The following is a 21,062-nucleotide window of genomic DNA, read 5'->3' as shown; positions in this document are numbered from 1 at the left end:
ATTCAAGTCAGAGTGGAACAGTTAACTTGTATTTCCTGCTTAGATTCGGAGCTGGACCTACAGCTGGCCGGCTGCGGCCTGCTGCTCTCTGCCCTCCTCCAGAACACTGTGTCGGGCTCCGGGGGTTCTGATGAGCTGGCCCTCTCCTCAGAGGGGCCCTATGACTTCTACCAGCAGCCTAACATGAGAGAGGCGCGCCTCTGTCTGCCTGTTCTGGAACAACTGAGTGAGGCGGTGAAGACAAGGCTGGAGGAATGGCCGGAGCACCCTGCTCTGGTCCAGGTCAGTCCTCCTGCAGAGACACCAGCCATGGACACATGGCTTGTCTGTCTACTGATTTCAGTTTAACATGGTGATTATACAGGCAGTCCATGCATCCTACAAAGGTCTTAAGTTCATTTGATATGTAAGTTGGCCTTAAATACATTCAGCACAGGTCTTACATTTTTGTTGTAGCTACCCTATTCAATATCATGTGTAGCAATTGTTTGTGGCTCTTGGCAGGAGCTTTGTGTTTCTCACACTGCATAAGGCTCTCTGCAGCTTCAACCCCCATAGGGCCAAGCTTTAAAGCTTTTCTCACAGAATGCACCAAGGCTTGTTTAGGTTGGCAACAAAAGCAAGAGATGGAACTCTGCAGAAGGAAACAGAAGAATGGACACAAAGTTTGTAGTGCAAAGCAGGTGGAGAGCTGCAGCTGTGACTGAGCTCTACTTCACTATCATCTTCTCTACCTGTTGGTCTGACACAAACACAAGATGTTTTGTTATGTGAAAATGTTCAAGGGGTATGAATACTTTTGCAGCTCATTGTAACTGAATGTTGCAGGACAGAATATAATGACAGAGTTGCGTCCAGTGCTGAGTGTAACGATTGCTCCTGTGTTGTGCAGCTGAACGTGGTCATGGACAGGATCAGGTCGTTCAGCTTGGCCTGCCCTCTGGCCAAGTTCCTCAACGGTCTGGAGATTCTGCTTGGCAAGGCACAGGTGAGACACTTGCACCCACACGCTGACCTAGCAGACTATCAAACATTCGGCTGGCTTCTGTTGGTCAAACTCTGTTTGTCGTCAACCAATCAGGACTGGGAGAATAACGCCAGCCGCGCCGTATCCCTGCGGAAGGAACTGGAACCAGTCACCCAGCTGATCATCCAGTGGCGCAAACTGGAGCTGAAGTAATATAGGAAGGGATCCAGTTCTTCCTGATCTGATCTGACCAGTTTTCTTATTGTTCTTCACCCTGAAGTAGGTGTGAGTTGATTTAGCCTAAAATGTTAATAATCCACTGCCTGGACGGTCTCTGTGTTGCAGCTGCTGGTCAAGCAGCCTGGACAACGCCTTGAAGCGCCATACGGAAAAATCCACCAAACACTGGTTCTCCCTCTACCAGCTGGTGGAGCGTTACCTTCAGGAACAGAGAGAGGAGGTGGACACAGGTAGACCCAACCGCTCAGCCGCCGAGTCATCCTCAGGTTGATCTAGAGTCAGCCTGGGTTTAGGACAGATGTCAGAATGAGAGTTCAGTTCCGATGTGTGTTTTTAGTAAATACATATCTTACTAATAAACATGAGGATTCTTTTTTTCTTTTTAGACTGAGAATAAAATCTATTTTCCTCGGTGGCCTTGGTTAGGTTATTAGATCAGGGGTGGGCAGACCCGGTCCTGGAGGGCCGGTGCGTGTCTCTCTGATCCAACACACTTCAAATAGCTGAGTCCGCTCATATGTGCAGGCAAGTTCTCCAGAATCCTGCCAATGACCTCATTGTTGAAGTAGAGACACATCTAAAGGTTGCAGGATGCCGGCCCTCCAGCCCTGTACCAGAGAGAGAAGGCTTCAGCTGCTTCTAAAAGGCCTTTTGCTGTGACTGTCCCCACCAGGAGAGCAGGCAGCAGACAGCCTGTCCCTGTCCTCTGTGTCCTCCACTCTGGAAGCCTTCATGGAAGGCTCCACCCTGGGCGAGTTCCACACCCGTCTGAGAATGCTGCTCAGCTTCCACTGCCATCTCCTGCTGGTGCCTGATCTCCCAGGTCAAGGTCAGTCCTGGGCCCACATACCCAGCTCTCAGGGTGGGAAATATCTAAAAAATGAACCTCTATATGAAATTTGTGATTTGGTGTGTACAGTTATACAGATCTGTAGACCAGATAGAGCATCAATCTGAAAGTTTGTCAGGAACTTAACCATGATGCAGTGAATGTCAGACAGTCCATGTGCAGCCATGTGGTTTCTTATTCACACACACAGTCCAGCATCTCTCCCCTCCCTGCATCCTCTGCTTTGCTTTAATGAAACGGTCAGAAAGCTCCACACTGTTCTGCAAACAGCCTCCTCTGTGAACGGCAACCTTCCAGTTTCTATCTGTAGAACTGCACAAATCTGCATAATTCCTCACAGCATCAGATAAATATTTCTCAAAATAACCCATGTCTTCTGCAGATACAGAAACTGGACAGTGGCTGATAGCTGAACAGAAACATCAATATTGCTGTCTGAAGGCATTTCTGCTTAAAACATTGCAACAAACTTCTGACCAATCACACAACACTTCACACACAGCCCTGCTGAGATACTTTGACCCGGTCTGGTGTCGAGTTTGGCAGGCAGATGCCTTTCTGCAAACAAACTAACATAAATTTCTTCACATCTACATCAATTAGAGCTGATTTCAGCTCTCAGGATAAAGTATGTTCACCCTTAAGATGATTCTGATCCGCTTGTGTGTGAACAGAACCAGTGAACCCAGCTGGAGGTTCTGCCTGTGATGACCTGTTGTTTCTTTTCCAGAGTCTTTGTCCCGGCTTCTGTGGAACCTTCATCGGTACTACAGCCAGTTCTCTGAGTCTGTCCAGGCCAAGATACTTCAGCTCAGGCAGCCCATTGAGAAGGAGCTCAAAGTATGAAAGCATTCATTTCCCATCAACTTCTCAAAGACCCCGTAAATGCCCACTGATGAGCTCTACCTTCTTTCTCAGGACTTTGTCAAGATTTCCAAGTGGAATGATGTCAGCTACTGGTCCATCAAGCAGTCAGTGGAGAAGACGCAGCGGTATGGTGCATAAGAACCTGGGCTCAGATTTAATCTGATTGTGGATTATGGATCATAGATCGTCTGCCAACTCCTCTCTGTGCTTTGCTTTCTCTTAGCACTCTCTTCAAGTTTGTGAAGCGGTTTGAGGATGCTCTGAGTGGACCCAGTCTAGCAGCGCTGGTGGAACAAAGAAGCGGTTCCAGCTGGGACCCAGAGCCTGCCGGGTCAGGGGACGCTCCCATCCAGAGGGTTCATCAGGCGCTGAAGAGCGCCATGCCTGGCCAGGGCAGGGAACTTCAGGTAAATGCCCCAAACACCAAGACACCCTCTGACTGTGACTTCAGCTCTTTGATCTGCTAATCACATGTTTGTTCTCACCTTTTTTTTTTTTTTTTACCATAAATGTGTTTTAGAATGAGGACCTGGAGGAAGGCACTGGATCATCTTCCTTACAGGCCCGTTTGCCTGTTTTGTTCCGGAAGATGAAGAAGATGAGCATCCAGCTGCTGAAGAGAACATCCGTACCTGAACTGGCTGAAGATCTGGACTGTTTTACTGGTAAGATTCCTGTTTCTGCAAAACACAGGTCAGGTTAGACCAAATGTACCGTTAATATCATTTAGATCATTACTAATGTATGGAGTCTAGGTATTATTTCTACTTTATCCCTCTCATTCATAGCAGTCTGCAGTGGACAGCTATCTAAAAGACATTTTCTTATGTTTATTGTGAATTTTTATGTTATAAATGCTCACTGACCACTGAAGTGGACACTAGTGCATCATACATTACACTATCAACTACTGTCCATCCACTGCAAGTGCAAGAACATTTTTGTTACATCCAATATGGCAGACAGACAAAAAAGCAACTCATAAATATCCAGGCCCTCCTTCTACTGTAGAGGACTCTCGCAGGTAAAAAAAAACAAAAAAACATTGTGACACCAAGTAACACCTTAAGACCAATGATACTCATGTGTTTTCCAAATAACTTTGTATTTGGAGAAAATTACACCTGATCATCTGGAAAAAATTACTAAAAAAAAAAATGTATACAAATTTTTTTTCCCACCATTTTTTATTCCTTAAAAAAATCAAAAACACTGAAAAAAATCCTGACATAAAGGACCATAATTCATGCATGAAAGGGTTAGTTGAATTTGTTTACCTTTTTGCAAATACCATATTTATTTGCTGCTGCTGTTTAATTCTTGGTCTCATTCAGGTGAGATAATCAGCAACCTAGGAGACCTGCAGAGCCTCAGCATAGACACAGCAGCAGCCAAAGAAAAGCAGCAGACGGAGGTCAAGCACATCCTTCAGCAGAAGCAGAGAGCTCTGTCTGACCTGTTCAAGATGCTCTCTGAAATAGGTTTGTTTCCTCTTCATCGCTTTCTCTCAGTCTGTCTCACTTCTGCTAGGTAGGTGCTTGACGCTGTTTCTGTCCCGGTTAGGCCTGTCGTACCGCAAAGGGCTGATATGGAACAGAACCGCTGACCCAGAAAGCACCCTCTGCATGCACCCGCTAGAGATGACCACTGCTCTCTCTGCTGTGAAGACCCAGGGTCAGCCTGAGCGTGTGTAAGCACAACTGATTCACAAAGACACACACAGCATGCCTAGAGGTGTTCCGTTCTTTTGTCCAAGTTGCTAATTTTTCCCAAAACCTGATGCTGCAGGCTGTTTACAGAGTTACTGGGAGCCTGGGAAGGATGCCAGAAATACTTCTACCGTTCATGGGCCAGGAGGACGGCCCTGCTGACCGCTCTCCAGCACGCCTCAAAGGTGAGACACACATCAAAAGTCTCAGCTTTGCCTGGGTTCATGGTAATGTGAGGACATCCGATAAAATCAGCAGATTTAACAGATTCTCAGATGTTTGGATGAAGCGGTTAGTCCACAGCTGAAACACAGCTGCACTGCTGTTTCAACAAAAACTGCAAACTAATCCAGCTGTTGATGTAGCTGTGTTGATGTAGGTATGAAGTGTCTGGGAGAGCTGGCAGTAGAGGTTTTGATGACTGCCAAGGCTGAGCAAGACCTTTCAAGATCCTATGATCAAGATGCCAAAGGAATTGAAGAAAAAACAAGGGAGTCACACAGAACTGTGTTAGCTACAGATTGATGAAGCTAATGAGTCACACAAGGAAGCTGTGGGGATGAGTGGTGGGCTTAGGTCAGAAGTGAACGTTTGTGAGCAGTAGAGTGGTTACATACAAAAGAGCTCAGTTCTACAGATGGGAATTTTAAGGAAGATGACGGAGAGAACAGAGACGGCCAGAGGGAGCCGTTCAGTTTTATACATCTCAACTTGAGAGCAAACTTTTCTGACACTAAGCAGTCTTGCAGATGAATCCTTATTAATACATCAGGTGTTTCTTTGAATGCAGAAACACTTCCTAGCTTACTGAAAAAAGGTTGTTCATAACCCAAGACAGCTTTAGGCTGCTGGACATGTTCTTGTTGTTCTGTTAGACCAGCACTGATCTCCTGCTGTTGTCCTGTCTGTGTTGTGCATCTCCATGGTTACAGGAGCTTGGTGTTGGGAACATAGAGCGCTGCAGAGGTTTCTCCTCCCACCTGTTCAAGCTGCTGCTCAGACAGAGGCATCGACTGGCCCAGCTGACCCAACACTGGGTCTCCCTCAGGTGAGGCCTTGCTGAGCTGGAGTACCGTTGCATGGAAACAGGAAACACAGCACACCCACACATTCTGAGAGCATTCAGCAAGTCCAAGAAAAGGTCAAGTAAAGGTGGATAATATAAAACTCCAACTGCTCCAGACACACAAAAACATCACAAGGCGTCACAGGATTGACTGACCTCTGAAGGGTCAGGCTGATTCTCATCTTGAACCTTTGCTGAACAGGCAGACTTCCTCTCTGCTTCTTGCTGGTTATCAATCATGTTAAATTTAATTTCTATAACTGACTTCACTGTAATACACTGGGTTATGCAGCAGATAGTGGGATTAGTTCTGAGTTGATCTGGATCAGGCAGAGTCACATCAACAGAACCTAAAGAAGAGACATCAGCTTTAGCTGTGGTTCTAGTTAAGCATGAAAGGCTGTATGTACCATAGAATATAGTCTGAACTTATACAAATACTAAGAACACAACATGATATGCAAAGAAAAAACCAACATAAAGTCTAGAATCAGTTCAACTCCAGGATGGTGCTGAACTGAAGTGTGTGGGTGGATTGAAGTGGTTCAGATCATCTTCTAATGAATGACAGAACAGACCAAAGAGACAATGTGCACATGACCACATGATGTACAGCAAGGACAAGGTTATCCACTAGTCAAGGTCACAGATGTTTCACTCTCACCTGGTTAGGTTTAAAGTTCTGGTAAACTAACCAGTCCCCAGCAAACATCACACACACCAAGTACTGCCTGACTAGTTGAGTTCATTAGGTTTCCTGTTGATTCCTGCATCATGGACCGTTTTCATTTACACTGCTCTCCTGTCTCCCCATATCCTCTCTCCCTGGTCCAGGAAGCTAACTGCCAGCCTCCAGAACATACAGACCCACCTCCAGAGCCACAGTGAGGACGGGGGCTGCTACCTGCCCCCCCAGGACTCTCTGCAGGACTGGTTCAGAAGAGGCCGGGGGCTGGCAGCTCAGAGTGCCACGCTTCTGCAACAACTGTCCTGGCTGCTCCAGTGTTGTCCTGAAGAACCCCAGCAGAGGGAGCAGACGGGCGCCAGCAGCAGGCGCCACACCCTGATGTGCCCTTCCCCCCTGGCAGTGCAGCAGCAGCCCCCCGGCTGCCTGCTGAGGAGGGGAGACCCCGGCTGGACCCAGGTGCAGCAGCAGGTCGCTGCCATGCTGAAGGACAGTCAGAGTGTGAAGGAGCAGCTGGCCTCCTCTGGGTCCATCCTCTGCTCCTGGTACAGCATCATGCAGACACCTTCAGTCCCACTACTCTGACAAAAACTGAACACAGATCTGTTTCCTTTGGTTTTCCCCTCAGGAGCAGCTTTACCACCTGCTGTTCAGCCATGGAGCAGTTAGGGGGCGTGGCAGCCCAGATGAGCAGCATAGAGAGCTTGTTTTCCCCGCTAACCGGGGAGGGTGGGGCCAACACCCAGCCCGCCGTGACACAGAGTCTGAACTACGTCCGAGGACAGGTGGAGACGGCCATCACTGAGTTTACCAGCTGGAGGAGTCAGCTGCTGTCCCCGGGGCCTGAGCCCATCGGTCAGCACCCAACACACACACCTCACCAGCTTCTGCTCAGTCACACACACCTCACCTGTTTCTGCTCTCACACACACCTCATGTGCTTTTCCTGTCAGTCACACATAATGGCCTGTCGGCAGACTGGAATCCTCTCCTCTGGTTCTGTCTGCAGGTCAGCAGTCTGCTTTCTGGAGCTTCTTCTCTGCTGAGCTGGAGGCCAACATCAGCGCCCTGCTGCATGCTGTCCAGAGACTGGTGAAGAGGAGGACGGCTGAGGATGAAGGACAGACACAGGAAGAGCCAAAGACAGGTGACCATGAAGTCTCTGGTCTCTGATGGACCTGAGACTGGGACCGGACTGGACCAGAGTGTCCAGGTCCAACCAGGCTCCAGGTCTGAGTCTGGGATTAGACCAGAGCTTTGAGGCAAATCAGATCAATGTGTGACGATTATGGAGCTCAGCACTTGGCATTGTAAATGTTGCAATGTTCTAATACTTTAAAGTTGTATTTGAAGTCGGATGAAACACACACACACGCTCACCCACACACACACACACTTATAAATCTGTCTTTTTTCTTGTTTGTGGCTCAGACGGAGCTGAGGAGAAGGAGGAGCCTGTAGAGGACCTGCTGAAGCCTGGTCACCTGACTCGGCTCTTGGAGGCGGAGCTTGAAGCTGAGGTGGAGGCTCTGTCTGTTGGCAGTGTGAGCGTTGCCGTGACGAAGCTGCTGGGCTGTGTGAGGAGACACAGAGACTCCTGTCCCCCTTCACAGCTGCAGGTACCCGCTGAGCGCTGCAACAGACAGGAAACAGAAAGGCTGATCAGAATCATCTGCTGTCTCTGGTTTCTGATGCCCATCTGGTTCTGGTACCAGATGGAACTTGTCAGCAGGTTCTGCTGGTGTCCTGATCCCTGTGCTTCCTGTGTTCCAGGAGGTGAACCGGGCCTGCAGGGCGCTGGTCCGGTTCCTGCCCCTGCTGGGGGTCTATTCAGACCTGGCCCGCTACTACCTCTCTGTGTCGCTCGCAGTCCACAGAAGCACAGGCAAGCTGCTGTCTGTGCTGTCCAGCATCTTCACCCAGCTGGCCCAGAAGGTGCAGTGGGCCCAGTGTGTGACGGAGCATTCAGCCAGTAGGAAGGGAGCTCGGCGGGAGAACTGACCCGCCGTGTTGGTGTCCCTGCAGGGGTTCTGTCTGCCTCAGGAGCTGATGCCTGGAGGCGACGCCGACGGAGCCACAGAGTTCCATGACTACGAGGGCGGAGGCATCGGAGACGGAGACGGCACCAAGGACGTCAGCGACAAGATCGAGAATGAAGACCAGGTGACGAGAAACTGAGTTCACATGGACAGTATGCTGGTCAGGAGCTGAACATGAACCCATGGGTGAAGCCATGGATTCATTTCCCATTAACATTAGTTTAACAGACACCATAAGAGCAAGATGATGACATCACTGAGATGATGTGGGACATTAGGCTCAACATCACCATGAATACAGCAGGAAGCTGTATCTGTGGTACAACCATGGATACTGGGCTGTACCTGAGAAACAGGAAGGCGAGGAAGAGGCAGCTGATGAAGATGAAGTAAAGGAGTGAAGGAGAATAGAGAAGCACAGGAAGAAAAAGATGACAAGGCTCCAGAAATCTTACCTGTATCCAGGGAAGATTAATCCATTTCACCCATTAATCAAAATGTTCTATTTTTAAAGATTTAATTTTAGGAAAATCAGGATCTTTTTTCACCAACTAACTCCTTGTGTGTCTGTAGTTCAGAGTGACGTCAGCCCACTCAGGCCACCACCGTCTTTATAGCTTGTATTTATTTGGACTTTGAATTCAGGTCAGATCCCAGAAAAAATGACTGAATAGAAGCAAGTTTTTACAAATATTTTCTGTCATTTGAATTTATTTTTAAGAAAAGAAAGTGAGAGAAAAACAGATCATATCACACACTGTGTTCATCTGCTTTCACATCCTTCTGTCCTCTGATCAGTTCCAGGTTGGGATAGATTATTCATTCTCATCTTGGAGGATTCCCTTATTAACCTTTTGACCTTAACTGTTCCAGATATCTTATTGGTTATGTATCTGGGGGGAACCCAGGCTGACAGCAGTGATGTTTATGGAAGCGATTTTTGGGAAATTTTCTGGTTTTGTTTTTGAGCTTCAATTCAGGTGACTGTGCTGCCTGAGGGGGGTCCCATCATGAGGGCCGGGCCCCATCGGGTCCCTGCAGGTTAATCTCTGATGCTCCTGTTCCTGCAGGTGGAGGATTCCTTCCAGGAGGGAGCAGAGAAGGAGGAGCAGCAGAATTTGGAGAACATCAAGTCGGAGGACAACGGAATCGAAATGTCTGAAGACTTTGATGGACGAGTTCATGATGGGGACGAAAATGAAGGTGGTGAGTTGAACCTGGGGACAGATGTGTCCTCCAGGACATGTCTTTGGCCGTGGACATGCTGTTATTAACCCCCAGACCTCTCTGTGTGTTTATAGGTGAAGACAACGAGTCTGATGAAGAGGAGGAAGAGGAGCTGGACAAAAAGATGGGAGACCTGGGAGAAGGTCAGACAGACACTTTGGATGAGAGAATGTGGGGGGATGATGAAGAGGAGGATGAAGAGGAAGGCAGTGAGAAGGAAGAGGAGTCTGGACAGGGCATGGACCAGGTATCCCAGTGGGTCTCAGGGTTTGTGTGAGACGGTGGTTCACACACCTTCATGTCCACGTTGTCCTCTGTCCTCCTGCAGGGCGAATCTGAGCTGGTGGCTAAAGAGGACAACCTGGACACAGCCGACTCCAACAGGGACAAGAAGAGTCAGGACCAGGATGAAGAGCAGCGCGAGGAGGAGACGGAGAAGATCCACGAGCAAGGAGACGAGGTGACCTCACATCCCCTCCAGCTGTTCACTACTTCCTGTTCCTGTTTGCCCTGTCGTCTCCATATCAGAACCGGAGAATCAGTTCGCCAGAAATATGATAAGATAAATCAGTTTGTTGTCTTTTAGATGGAAGATAATAAAAACCTCAAGACATTTGTTAGAAGCCCAGAGGTCTCATCCTTTTTAAAAGCTCAGGATAATAACAGCAGTCCAAACTAACGTGTGTGTTCCTCCGGCTTCCAGAGAGAGTTTGATGAGAACGAGGTGGACCCGTACCACGGTCAGCAGGAGCAGAGACCAGATCCAGAGGCTATGGACCTGCCTGACGACCTCAACCTGGACCAGGAGGAAGAGGCTGGAGGAGATGATGATGAGGATGGTGACGGTGAGGAAGCTGGTGCTCAACGTCTAAACACATGAGTGTGTTGTCACTCCTCATGTTCTGATACTTTCTAACTTTTGACTGTATTGTGAATAATCTAGTCATAAGATTACAACTGGATGCTAATTATTAAAACTAAAACTTCAATTATCTGCAATTTCCTTTAGGAATCCAGATCAACAGATCTGTCTTATGGTTGTATTTAAAAATTCTCTTGTTTTGTTTCCCATTTATTAGCATCAGAATTTTATTCAGGACTTGGCTAGCTGAACACAATCTTCTAATATGAACTATTTTAAGTTTTCCTTTTGTTTAATACTGTATGTAAGACTAAAAGCATTTTTCATTCCTAAATGTCCTGTTTCTACAAATAGTGAATGACTTATTGACTGTTTGGACTTTTCAGATGAAAACCCGCTAGACATCGATGACAAGGCCATGGAGGTGGAGCTGAAAGAGGAAGAACAGCGAGATGGAGAGGAAGAGGAGTCAGGAGAAACTGAGATGGAGAACCAGAGAGATGACGAACAGAACCAGGAACCCAAATCTGAGGAAGAGGATGAGAAAGGACATGAGAAACAGGAAGAGGCAGCTGATGAAGATGAAGAAGAAAAGGAGGGGAAGGAGAATAGAGAAGCACAGGAAGAAAAAGATAAGGCTGCTGGAGATGACAGCGGAGAGAAACCCAAGGTCTGAGTAGAAACAGAGTCGATGGTGTGACGGAACCAAGAGCTGCTAACAGCCTCATTGTTTGGGTGTTTTGTTGGGACATCCAGCAGGAGGATGAAGCTGAGAGTGAGGATGATGAGCAGCCCAGCTCTGCTGAGAGGAAGGAGCACGGTGCAGACGGTCAGACTGGAGAGCAGAACATTCAGAGTGACTCCGCTGTGGAGGTGGCCGGCGCCGCCGCAGAGACAGATCAGGCTAAAGAGGTAACGTTCCACCCAGCTGCCCCCGACTGGGGCAAATCTCAACCTCGTTTAGCCACTCTGGTATACAACATGAAAACAGTCTGCACTCTGGTCAACTGGGCACTCAAATAATCAGCACACATGTTCATTTATTTAAAGTAAAACACATCTGGTTCTTGTACAGCTGATTGAGATTTCTGGCCTCTAAAATTCCTGATCCTCAGTAGAAGGCAGATGAATTCTCTACCTCAGATATCAATGTTTCTTAACTTGGTGTTAGCAACTGACTGAGAGGAGCACATGCTTAGTTTTTCAATAGGATCCGAGGCAGAAAATTAGCACAAACACCTTATCAAACTATCAACTATCAAACACGGCCCGGTTTGCAGCCTCAGCTTCTAGTCCACAAGGGGACATGGTCTCCTCTTCAAAGCTAGAAGTCAAATGTAAAGCTGCATGTCAGACAACCGAAACATCATCAGGCTGCATCAGGACTGAGGGATTAACAGTTTGAGAAATGTAGAGTGAACTTAAAGTGACACTAATACAGGCCTGCTTCTTTGGTTTTCCTGCTTGGTTTTTTGTTTCCCCCTCTAGGAGCATGGCAGCGGTGCAGCTGATGCCAGCCAATCAGAAGGCCACCAGTCCAAGCTGACAGCCAGGATGTCCTCTCAGAAGCAGACTCAGAGCCAGACTCAGGTACTTCTCTTTACATCCCACTCTGCTGTTCTCCATGTTTGTGTTCAGGTGGGACAATGTTCTTCCACTTCCTGTTTCAGAGCTTTAAGAGGAAACCGGGCCAAGCAGATAACGAGCGTTCGACGGGGGATTACAGCGAGCGTGTCAACAAGCGCCTGCGAACGGTCGAGAGCAGCCAGGAACGCTCTGAGAGCAGGCAGGCAGACAGCCAGCACGACTCAGACCTGTATGAACACATCCGACCTGGGGAGACGGCCTACGACTCCCAGACCTACGGTCAGTGATCACACACACACCCCCACACACACACAGTGCTCTGGAGCTCAGGAACCCTCTGATTCTTGCTTTCAGATGTCGCCAGTGCAGAGCAACAGAAGGCAGCAGGACCTCTGAAGGATCAGGATGAAGATGGAAATGATGATGTTGCCATGGAGACAGAGGACCAGGAGGAACAACTCCAGTCTGCTGATGTAGAGGAGCTGAAGCCGGAGCAGCTGGAGACCTCCAAGTTCTCCCAGAAAGGTTTCCGATTCCTCCTCATGAATACTGAGCTTGGTTCTGGTACCGATTCTGGTCCAGTTCTGGTCTGATTCTGATGTGGTTCTTGTCCTGGTTCTGGACCGGTCTGGTCCTGTCCGGTTCTAGTTCTGGTTCTGGTCTGGTCCGGTCCTTGTTCTGGTTCTGGTCCGGTCCAGTCCGGTTCAGTCTGGATGTGAGCTGCATCATCCAGAGATCAGAACCCATCCTGGTGTGATGGGATGGTTACTCATGTTGTTGTTGTGCAGGTGTGGAGAGCGGAGAGGCTGAGCAGCAGAGGCAGGATGAGGAAGATGAGAGGCTGAAGGAGCGACAGCCTCCTGGAGAGGAAGAGAAATCCACCCGGAGCTCTGAATCCACCATTCACACGGCTCCTGCTGTCCTGCTGCTGTCTGAGCAGGTGGAGCCCTGACCGCTGCTTCCTGTCCAGAAGCATCAATGCCCCAAAATCTAATAACATCAGACAATACTGTAAGGAGTAGTTATTATTAACTGCAGATGTGTTTCTGTAGAAGACAGAGCGAGACCCAGAGGAGCTGAGGAGGGAGATGGAGCTGCAGCTGGAGGCCTGGCGTCAGCTGGCTCCAGGAACCCAGGAGGAGGTGAGACACTCTCAGCTGGCTGATCTCAGGATACTGCTAACGACGAGCATCCTGGGGTCAAGGGTTACACATCAACCACTGAGCATGTACACCTGACATGTACAAACAGGGTGACAAAACCCCCACACCCTCTTCTCATGTCAAAAATGAATCTGACAACAAGGTCACCAGTGAGCTGGATTCTGTTAGCATTTCAGGAAGCAGGAAGTTCAGATTAACTAGAGATTCTGGTGGTTTTATCACGTCCTCTAACTGGGAAGAGAGGAGAGTATTATTGAGTCCCAAGGGAAAATTGCTTATTAGTTGATAAGCTACTCCATTGAATGTTAATAATACAAATATAACAAATACAAACATAATACATAGTAATAAACATATAACATAATAACACAAATATAACCATAATACAAATCTAATCATAAGCAATTCTTCAAGAGGGACTGCATCAATACACACATCATATGGTGTATTATATGTTTTTGACATGTGATCGATTGATTAAAGGAAGTAGTTTGTCAGGAAGCTTCTTACCATCAAACGGACACATTACATGTCACAGGCAAACGTTAGTGATTGGATAAAATTTCAAACCTGAACACAGTCCACGCCTCCAGGAATCAATCGTTTCTCAGCATGTGAGAGCCCAGAGCCTCTGGAGGAAGCAAAGTGTCTGATTTCTACCAGGCTAGTTCTGTTCTAATGCAGCGTGGCATCTGCGCAGCGTGGCGTTGGTGTTTGCTGCAGCTCAGACTCTCCCTTCTGCTCTGTTGGTTCCAGGAGGCTGCAGCAGCTTCCATGTGGCTCCAGTACCAGGCCCTGACCTCTGCCCTCTCCCAGCAGCTGTGTGAGCAGCTGCGCCTCATCCTGGAGCCCACGCAGGCTGCCAAGCTCCGGTCAGTACACACACTCTGCATGGATGTGTTGTCTCCCTGCTGAGCTAGAACCCTGAGATGACCATGTGTTGGTGATGGGTATGTGTGTGTGTGTGTGTGTTTTCTTGTGGCTGCTCCTCAGTGGGGATTACCGCACAGGGAAGCGGCTGAACATGAGGAAGGTGATCCCTTACATCGCCAGTCAGTTCAGAAAGGACAAGATCTGGCTGAGGAGGACCAAGCCCAGCAAGAGAGAGTACCAGATCTGTCTAGCAGTGGATGACTCCTCCAGCATGGTGGACAACCACTCTAAACAGGTACATCACCTCGACTGCAGATGTGACTTTAACGGAGCTCACAACTTTTTGTTGCTGGGAAAAAAAACTTCTTCATTAGGAAGGAGGCTCAAAGTGCCTTCTGTCCCTGAACCCAAAACGGTCCAATCGTTTGACAGCGTCGTGTAAACACTGTGACTCTCTGTGCTTCCTCTGTGTGTTCCAGCTGGCGTTCGAGTCCCTGTCAGTGATCATCAACGCTCTCACTCTGCTGGAGGTCGGCCAGGTGTCTGTGTGCAGGTGAGAGCACTGAGATAAACCCACAGAACTGCAGTCGGTTTATCTGGAGGAAGAAATTAAACGAATGTTTTGGTTTGATGTAAACGTGAAGCTGATAACAGTCCTGTCTCCTCCTCCTGTGTGTAGTTTTGGGGAGCAGATGCAGCTGCTGCATCCCTTCCAGCAGCAGTTTAACGACGAGTCTGGGGCTCGCATTCTGCGCCTCTGTCAGTTCCAACAGAAGAAGACCAGGATAGCTCAGGTAGGAATTTCCCCAGCGGCTCTGAGGACTGCTCGCAGTCTTGTGTTTTTGCTGCTGGAACAGAGCCTGTGCTGGAGGTCAGCTGCTCTGACCTCTGGGACGGCAGCCTGACTGGTTCTCTGTTCTCTTCTGCAGTTTCTGGAAACGTCTACTAAGATGTTTCTCTCAGCACGACAGCAAATTCCAGGATCTCTGAGCTCAGGTAAACCAGCATCACACTGCTGGACCGGTCATTACTGAATAATACGAATAATAATAATAATAATAACTAGAAAATTTCTGAAGAAATTTAAACTGAGCCTGCCAAAGTGTGCCTGTCGGTTGGCACACTTCGTGGGCGTTCTGATGCTACAAATTAGCATCAATGCTAAAGTAAGCCACAATGTACTCAATAGCATGTGGAAAGTCACAAGCATGTTGAGTAACATGGACTTATGCTATTCAGTATGTTGAAATTAGTATACAAGTTAAAATGAGCCAAATTGCTAACATTAGCCAAAATGCTGTCAGTTCCATGTGGAGCATCACTCCATTCAGTGTACTAAGCGTGGCTAATAAATAAGGAAAATAGCTAAAAGCTTTTTTTTTTAGTGAAAAGGCTAATGCTAATGGGGGGCAGTGAAATGCTAAGGTTTGTGCTAAGGTTAATTCACTATCTTGCGCAGCAGGGCAGTGCAATAACCTGAGAGAAAAAGATAGTAAAGGCAGTACTATCCTGAGAGGAATATTTAGGCTTTTATTTTGAAATTCCGTTACAAAACTTAACGCTGTGTTCCTGTCGCTCCCCGTGATTGAACTCATAATTACAAATTACAATAAAACTGAAAAGAGAGATCTAACTTCTATCATGAATATAGATCAGTAAAACCCTCCAAATTACAATGAAATACTTCTACTTCTAAGACCCATAATCGTTTCCCCAGTAAGCCTCCCAGGAATAAGGTGGATAGAATGTTCTGTTCCAATGGCATCAATGACATCAGCAGTGATGACATCACTCTATGATACCACAAAGGAATCTCTCTCTTGAATGTAGTTCACAGACAGCGTTTTCTCAGACCTGTTCCACAGTTCTATCGCGACAGATCACTCTTCAGAGCACGTTCGAAATTAATCACAACCAGCGGGATATCGATTCCAGATATTACACGCCTTTCAGAGAAGCAAGAAATTACCAGAACATCGACATGAAGCAACAACAGATTGCTTGTGAACATGAAGCTTTTCCAGCTGAGCTTTCATGGGTCGACATTATGGACCTCAACATCCAAGTCGACTACGACGCTGTCATTTTCCCTTTCGAAGAAGACATAGACAGCCCCATTGAGCCGGAAGATGAATCACCAGAGATCCAGGGGGAGTCGAGTCCTTCCACCGACTTGGAGATTCCAACATCACTGGAAGTCAAGCAGGAAACAACTCACTCTGCTGGCTTCGAGATTACCCCCTCAGTGGACGTCGTGGAAGAGCCTAGCCAACACATCCGTGATCTTACAAAGCAGGTAGACGATCTTAAAAAAGAATTGCAGAGTAAGATCTTTGGTCTCCATGAGGAAAGAGAGCAAAGGATTGCATACCAGGCTGAAGTCAAATCACAGCAGGAGGAGATTCAAAAACTGCAAAAAATGTTAGAAAAAGAACGTCACCTGCGAGTCAAACCTGAACATGGAAGAAACGTAGCAGAGATTCCAAATGTACCAAAGGGTTCTTGCTCTTCCAAAGTTACAGCCGACAAGAACATTCTTCAGCAGCTGGAGTACTTCAAGAGGGAGGCTGAAAAATACGCCTCCCGCAACAAAGGTCTGGTAGAAGTAATGGTTGAAGAGTACAGAGTGAGACTTAAATATGAGGAACAGCTCAAACATCACACCGAGCAAGCTTCCAAATTCAGAGAACAGGAGGAAACAGTGAAATCTCTGCAGGGTCAGGTTGCAGACCTGAAGGTAAAGTTGAAACTTGCTCTGGAAAATAACCATCCTAGAGTTTCCACCCAACCAGAGCCCCCCCTGCAACCAGAGCAAACACAGACCTTCAAGCCACCAGGGGTCTCCATGCATAGCCTGGCTTGGCCTTTGCACAGATTCACTCCTAGGCTGCAAACAGAGGAGTCCAAGCAAAGCCAAATCTCCACACAAACTGGGAGGTCCGAGGAAAGACAGACATCCATGCGACCAATGGAGGGCCTTCGTGTTGGCATTGGCATGAAGGCCAATCTATGTCCGGCTCGTCCTTTACGTCGACCCACACCCAAGTGGCACTAACCTAGGTCACTATCCAAACCCAGGTTTTGCTAACACTTGGCATTAATTACTTGATTAATTGGTCTCTCTAAATTGTCCTAAGGTGTGAATGTGTGTGTGCAAGGATAAGTGTGTTAGATGATGGATGGATGAATAGTTGTTAAATGTGTCTGACAGTAGAATATGAAACAGAGAATCTGTGAAAATCCATCTAGCTCTGCTACTGTCCAGAAACAACCAATCAGAACCAAAAGACAAACTTTTGGTTCTGATTGGTTTCTAATGTGCTGAATGTGTCTCAGCACATTCAACACATTAGACTACTAGTGTACTGCAGCTACGCAATTGGCAGAGAAACACCCTAATATTATATCATCATTGGTTATTTGTAGAATGATTTAGAAAACAAAATGCTGTACAAGTTTGTCAAAACTATTCGACACATATTAGAACTTAGCATTGATTTCCTTCATTTTAGTAGCTGCGATTTTGCCTAATCCACACATTTACCCTAACCCTATACAATACTAGTCTATTCCTAACCCTAACCCTGTCTAAACCTTAATTAGCATCTTACCTCTAAACATTAAACAAAGCAATGAGTCCATCATATTAGAACCACACTTTGATGATGGAACTAATGCAGTGTTTCTCATTCCGGTCCTCAGGCCCCCCTGCCCTGCATGTTTTAGTTGTTCCCCTTCTGCCACACACCTGGATTGAATCTGTGAGTGATTAACAGACTTCTCCAGTACTTGATGACTGCAGAAGAGGTCATGCAATCATTTGGATCAGCTGTTCTGAAACAAAGACACATCTAAAACCTGCAGAGCAGAGGGGCTTGAGGACTGGAATTGAGAAGTACTGACCTAATGTGACACTGGACATATAATGGTGCGTTCACACCAAATGCGTTTTGAGCGTCAGGCGCAGCTGGTTTGCATTCAAAGTCTATGTGGAGGCGCGTTGAGGGCCGTCACGGTGCTTCGAGCCTCTAGTGCGGAGCAATTTGAACCATTTGGAACTTTTGACACATCAAGCACATCCAACGCTCCACATAGACCTTGAATGTAAACCAGACTCACCTGATGCTTAAAACGTGTTTGATGTGAATGCACCAGTAGAATATTCAGTTCCACTGGTAATGATGACATCAGCAGTGATGACATCACTCTTTGATGCATCAAATGAATCTCTTTCTTGAGTGTAGCACACAGTCTGTTTTTTTCAGACCTGTTACTGTTTCAGACTTATAAGTTCTAAGTTATGAATCTTCTACAGGAGCATTGTTAAAATTATTTGAAGGCACAGAATCAGCCCAGTACAGGTTCACATTCTCAGGTTAGAGAGACTCACCTGGTATAAAGTTCATTTTTCAGTACTGGAATTACATTTATTGATTTAATCAAAGTATGTCATGAATATGTGTGCATGTACTCCATCTTAAGTCCATAGCATACTAGTGTTTTGTTGCTTTTGCCACCACTAGATGATATGCATATAAAATATAACATAAACAGCACCATTCAGAGATGCAATGAGTTTATAGCAGTTGTTCCACAATGTCTGTAGTTCTGACATTCTGCCATCACTGTGGTTCTTAAGAGCAGCTCAGACTGGCAGACTAAATCCTATGTCTATTTTGAGTCAGTTAGACTTTTGTTTTGAGTTAAATTTGGCTCGTTTTTTGTTAATTATGTCACCACAGTTACTCGAAATACCAACAGAAGTAATAGTTCCCCTCAAGGGATTGAGCCGCACGTTTTGATATATATATTGTGAGGGAGCCACGCAGCGGTACGAGCCACATTAGTGGTAGTAGGAAGCGACAGTTATTTTGAGTTGTAGAACAACAGGTACCTGCCATAGCAATGTATCTCTATACATTGCTATTCGCCCTTCTTAAAACCCAAGGTCACCTTACATAATGTAACATAAAAACAAACACAAAATTAAAATATATAGTAAAAATTGAGTACGAAACAAGATTTATAAAGACAATGCAATTGCAATCAAAGAGCGTAAGCTACTTGAAACAGATGGGTTTGAGTTTGGACTTGAAGTGTGGAAAAGAGTCGGTGTTACGGAGATCAGGTGGGAGCAGAGCGGCTGAATGCTCAGGGGGACGAACAGAAGAACAGAATCTGAGGGCACCGGGGGTGTAACCATGTGAAGGAGGTCCAAAAGATGGAGGGGAAAGGTTGTGAACTGCTTTGACTGTAAGGAGGAGTATTTTATAGTTGATGCGATATGAGATGGGAATCCAATGGAGCTGTTGTAGAACATCATAACATCATATCCATTCAGTAATAAAAGAGAATGGAACAGTTCTTCACTGATGCCTTTCAGGATGAAGGTCTTGAGTTCAAATCGTTCCCATGTTAATAAAAGTATTATAAAGATAAATAATTCCCCACAACTGAATCACCCTAAAATGTCCAACCAACCCAGGAGAAGACCTGTCCACTAATAATAATAATAATATGAGATAATATTCAACAACCTGATGGTAATAAAAGCCTGATTCACGCTTTGTGACAGCTGCTGACTTTAAGTGAGACGGTGTGTCAGGACTGTGTTTGATAAAGGCTGGACAAAGTGTTGCTCTGCACTGCAGAGTGATCAGCTTCTGTAGGCAGAAATCATGATTCATACTCTGACTCCTGATGACCCTCAGAGACGGCCCAGCTGCTGCTCATCGTGTCTGACGGCAGGGGATTGTTCCTGGAGGGCAAGGAGCGCGTGGTGACAGCGGTGCAGGCAGCACGCACAGCTAACATCTTTGTGATCTTCGTGGTTCTGGACAACCCCAACACCCGGGTGAGAGCATGACAGCCGACCCTTCTGTCCTCTGTAGAATGAATACTAACCCTGTGCTGTGCTGCAGGACTCCATCCTGGACATCAAGGTGCCCATCTTCAAAGGGCCAGGAGAGCTGCCAGAGATCCGCTCCTACATGGACGAGTTCCCCTTCCCCTTCTATGTCATCCTGCGGGACGTCAACGCCCTGCCGGAGACGCTGAGCGACGCGCTCAGGCAGTGGTTTGAGCTCATCACAGCTGCTGACCAATAGGCAGGCCAGAAGCAACGGCTAACTGCTGGAACCTGCAGCGCAGGCTCTCTGACCATGTGCCTTCAGCCTGTTGTTTTCCCCGGTGTGACAGCAGGTTGTCAGTCTGATAATGTTTCATGTTGGAATCTTCAACATCTAACTTGAAACATTTTGAGCAAAGATGGAACCACTATTCTGAAGACGACAGACTCGAATGTGTTAGACTGGGTCAAGCTGCTGTGTGGACGGGACTGTCCATGTCTTCACTGGGTCACAGTATGTGGGGACGGAGGGTCAGGGGACCTAATCATGTGCCTTGGGGAACCCCATCAGGATGCTCAAGCTTTAATTTAAACACTTCGTTCAGCTATTGTGTGGAAGTAAAGCCTCATGCTGACAGGACAAATGTGAGACGTTTCTGATGTGTACATGAGCAGAAATATTGAAGTTTTATGTATTTACCTGCTAATGTGAATGATGTAAAGATCTGAGGTTTACAGGTTGTGCCACATTTCTCTCACCTGGCAGAAGAGCAACACAATTCTGCTCCATGTTGGTAGATCACTATTTTACTATTAATTTAATCGATCATAATAAAGTTTTATGGAAAGAACATGAATTTGGTTAAACTATAAATTTGTCCTCAAAAAAGCTAAAACTGATTCCTCACTTCTACCTGCATGTCTGAGGAAATCTAAATGTTTTCTGGTCAGAGTTGATCTCATAAGAACAATTAACTCATTAATTATTTTTGTTCAGTGTCTCTAACTGTTAATTATATGTATACATGGCTCATTCTGTTGAACAGAGGCAATAAATCCCAGCAGACATCAAAACTGTT

At 46.7% G+C, this 21,062-nt stretch overlaps 1 protein-coding gene across 1 annotated transcript in view; it reads left to right on the top strand.

The window, feature by feature from the left end:
* The window catches only part of mdn1 (midasin AAA ATPase 1), a 55,100-nt gene extending 34,260 nt beyond the window's left edge, over nucleotides 1-20,840 (top strand). The window contains 37 exon segments of the mRNA XM_032584393.1: nucleotides 44-282; nucleotides 893-988; nucleotides 1,082-1,176; nucleotides 1,313-1,437; nucleotides 1,881-2,036; nucleotides 2,788-2,897; nucleotides 2,976-3,049; nucleotides 3,148-3,331; nucleotides 3,445-3,589; nucleotides 4,259-4,405; nucleotides 4,488-4,614; nucleotides 4,713-4,818; nucleotides 5,566-5,681; nucleotides 6,534-6,929; nucleotides 7,013-7,239; nucleotides 7,394-7,531; nucleotides 7,816-8,003; nucleotides 8,158-8,319; nucleotides 8,410-8,547; nucleotides 9,494-9,629; nucleotides 9,725-9,897; nucleotides 9,979-10,110; nucleotides 10,354-10,495; nucleotides 10,899-11,182; nucleotides 11,269-11,424; nucleotides 12,001-12,102; nucleotides 12,183-12,378; nucleotides 12,454-12,624; nucleotides 12,888-13,039; nucleotides 13,152-13,241; nucleotides 14,019-14,134; nucleotides 14,256-14,430; nucleotides 14,615-14,688; nucleotides 14,815-14,929; nucleotides 15,065-15,131; nucleotides 19,847-19,989; nucleotides 20,057-20,840. Coding sequence (XP_032440284.1) covers nucleotides 44-282; nucleotides 893-988; nucleotides 1,082-1,176; nucleotides 1,313-1,437; nucleotides 1,881-2,036; nucleotides 2,788-2,897; nucleotides 2,976-3,049; nucleotides 3,148-3,331; nucleotides 3,445-3,589; nucleotides 4,259-4,405; nucleotides 4,488-4,614; nucleotides 4,713-4,818; nucleotides 5,566-5,681; nucleotides 6,534-6,929; nucleotides 7,013-7,239; nucleotides 7,394-7,531; nucleotides 7,816-8,003; nucleotides 8,158-8,319; nucleotides 8,410-8,547; nucleotides 9,494-9,629; nucleotides 9,725-9,897; nucleotides 9,979-10,110; nucleotides 10,354-10,495; nucleotides 10,899-11,182; nucleotides 11,269-11,424; nucleotides 12,001-12,102; nucleotides 12,183-12,378; nucleotides 12,454-12,624; nucleotides 12,888-13,039; nucleotides 13,152-13,241; nucleotides 14,019-14,134; nucleotides 14,256-14,430; nucleotides 14,615-14,688; nucleotides 14,815-14,929; nucleotides 15,065-15,131; nucleotides 19,847-19,989; nucleotides 20,057-20,242 — 5,579 coding nt within the window. The 3' untranslated portion in view covers nucleotides 20,243-20,840.
* The last annotated feature ends 222 nt before the right edge of the window (nucleotides 20,841-21,062 follow it).

This window comes from Xiphophorus hellerii, chromosome 15, assembly GCF_003331165.1.
Source record: "Xiphophorus hellerii strain 12219 chromosome 15, Xiphophorus_hellerii-4.1, whole genome shotgun sequence".
NCBI lineage: Eukaryota > Metazoa > Chordata > Actinopteri > Cyprinodontiformes > Poeciliidae > Xiphophorus > Xiphophorus hellerii.
Note: the sequence above shows the minus strand (reverse complement) of the source record. Positions and strands in the feature narration are given on the sequence as shown.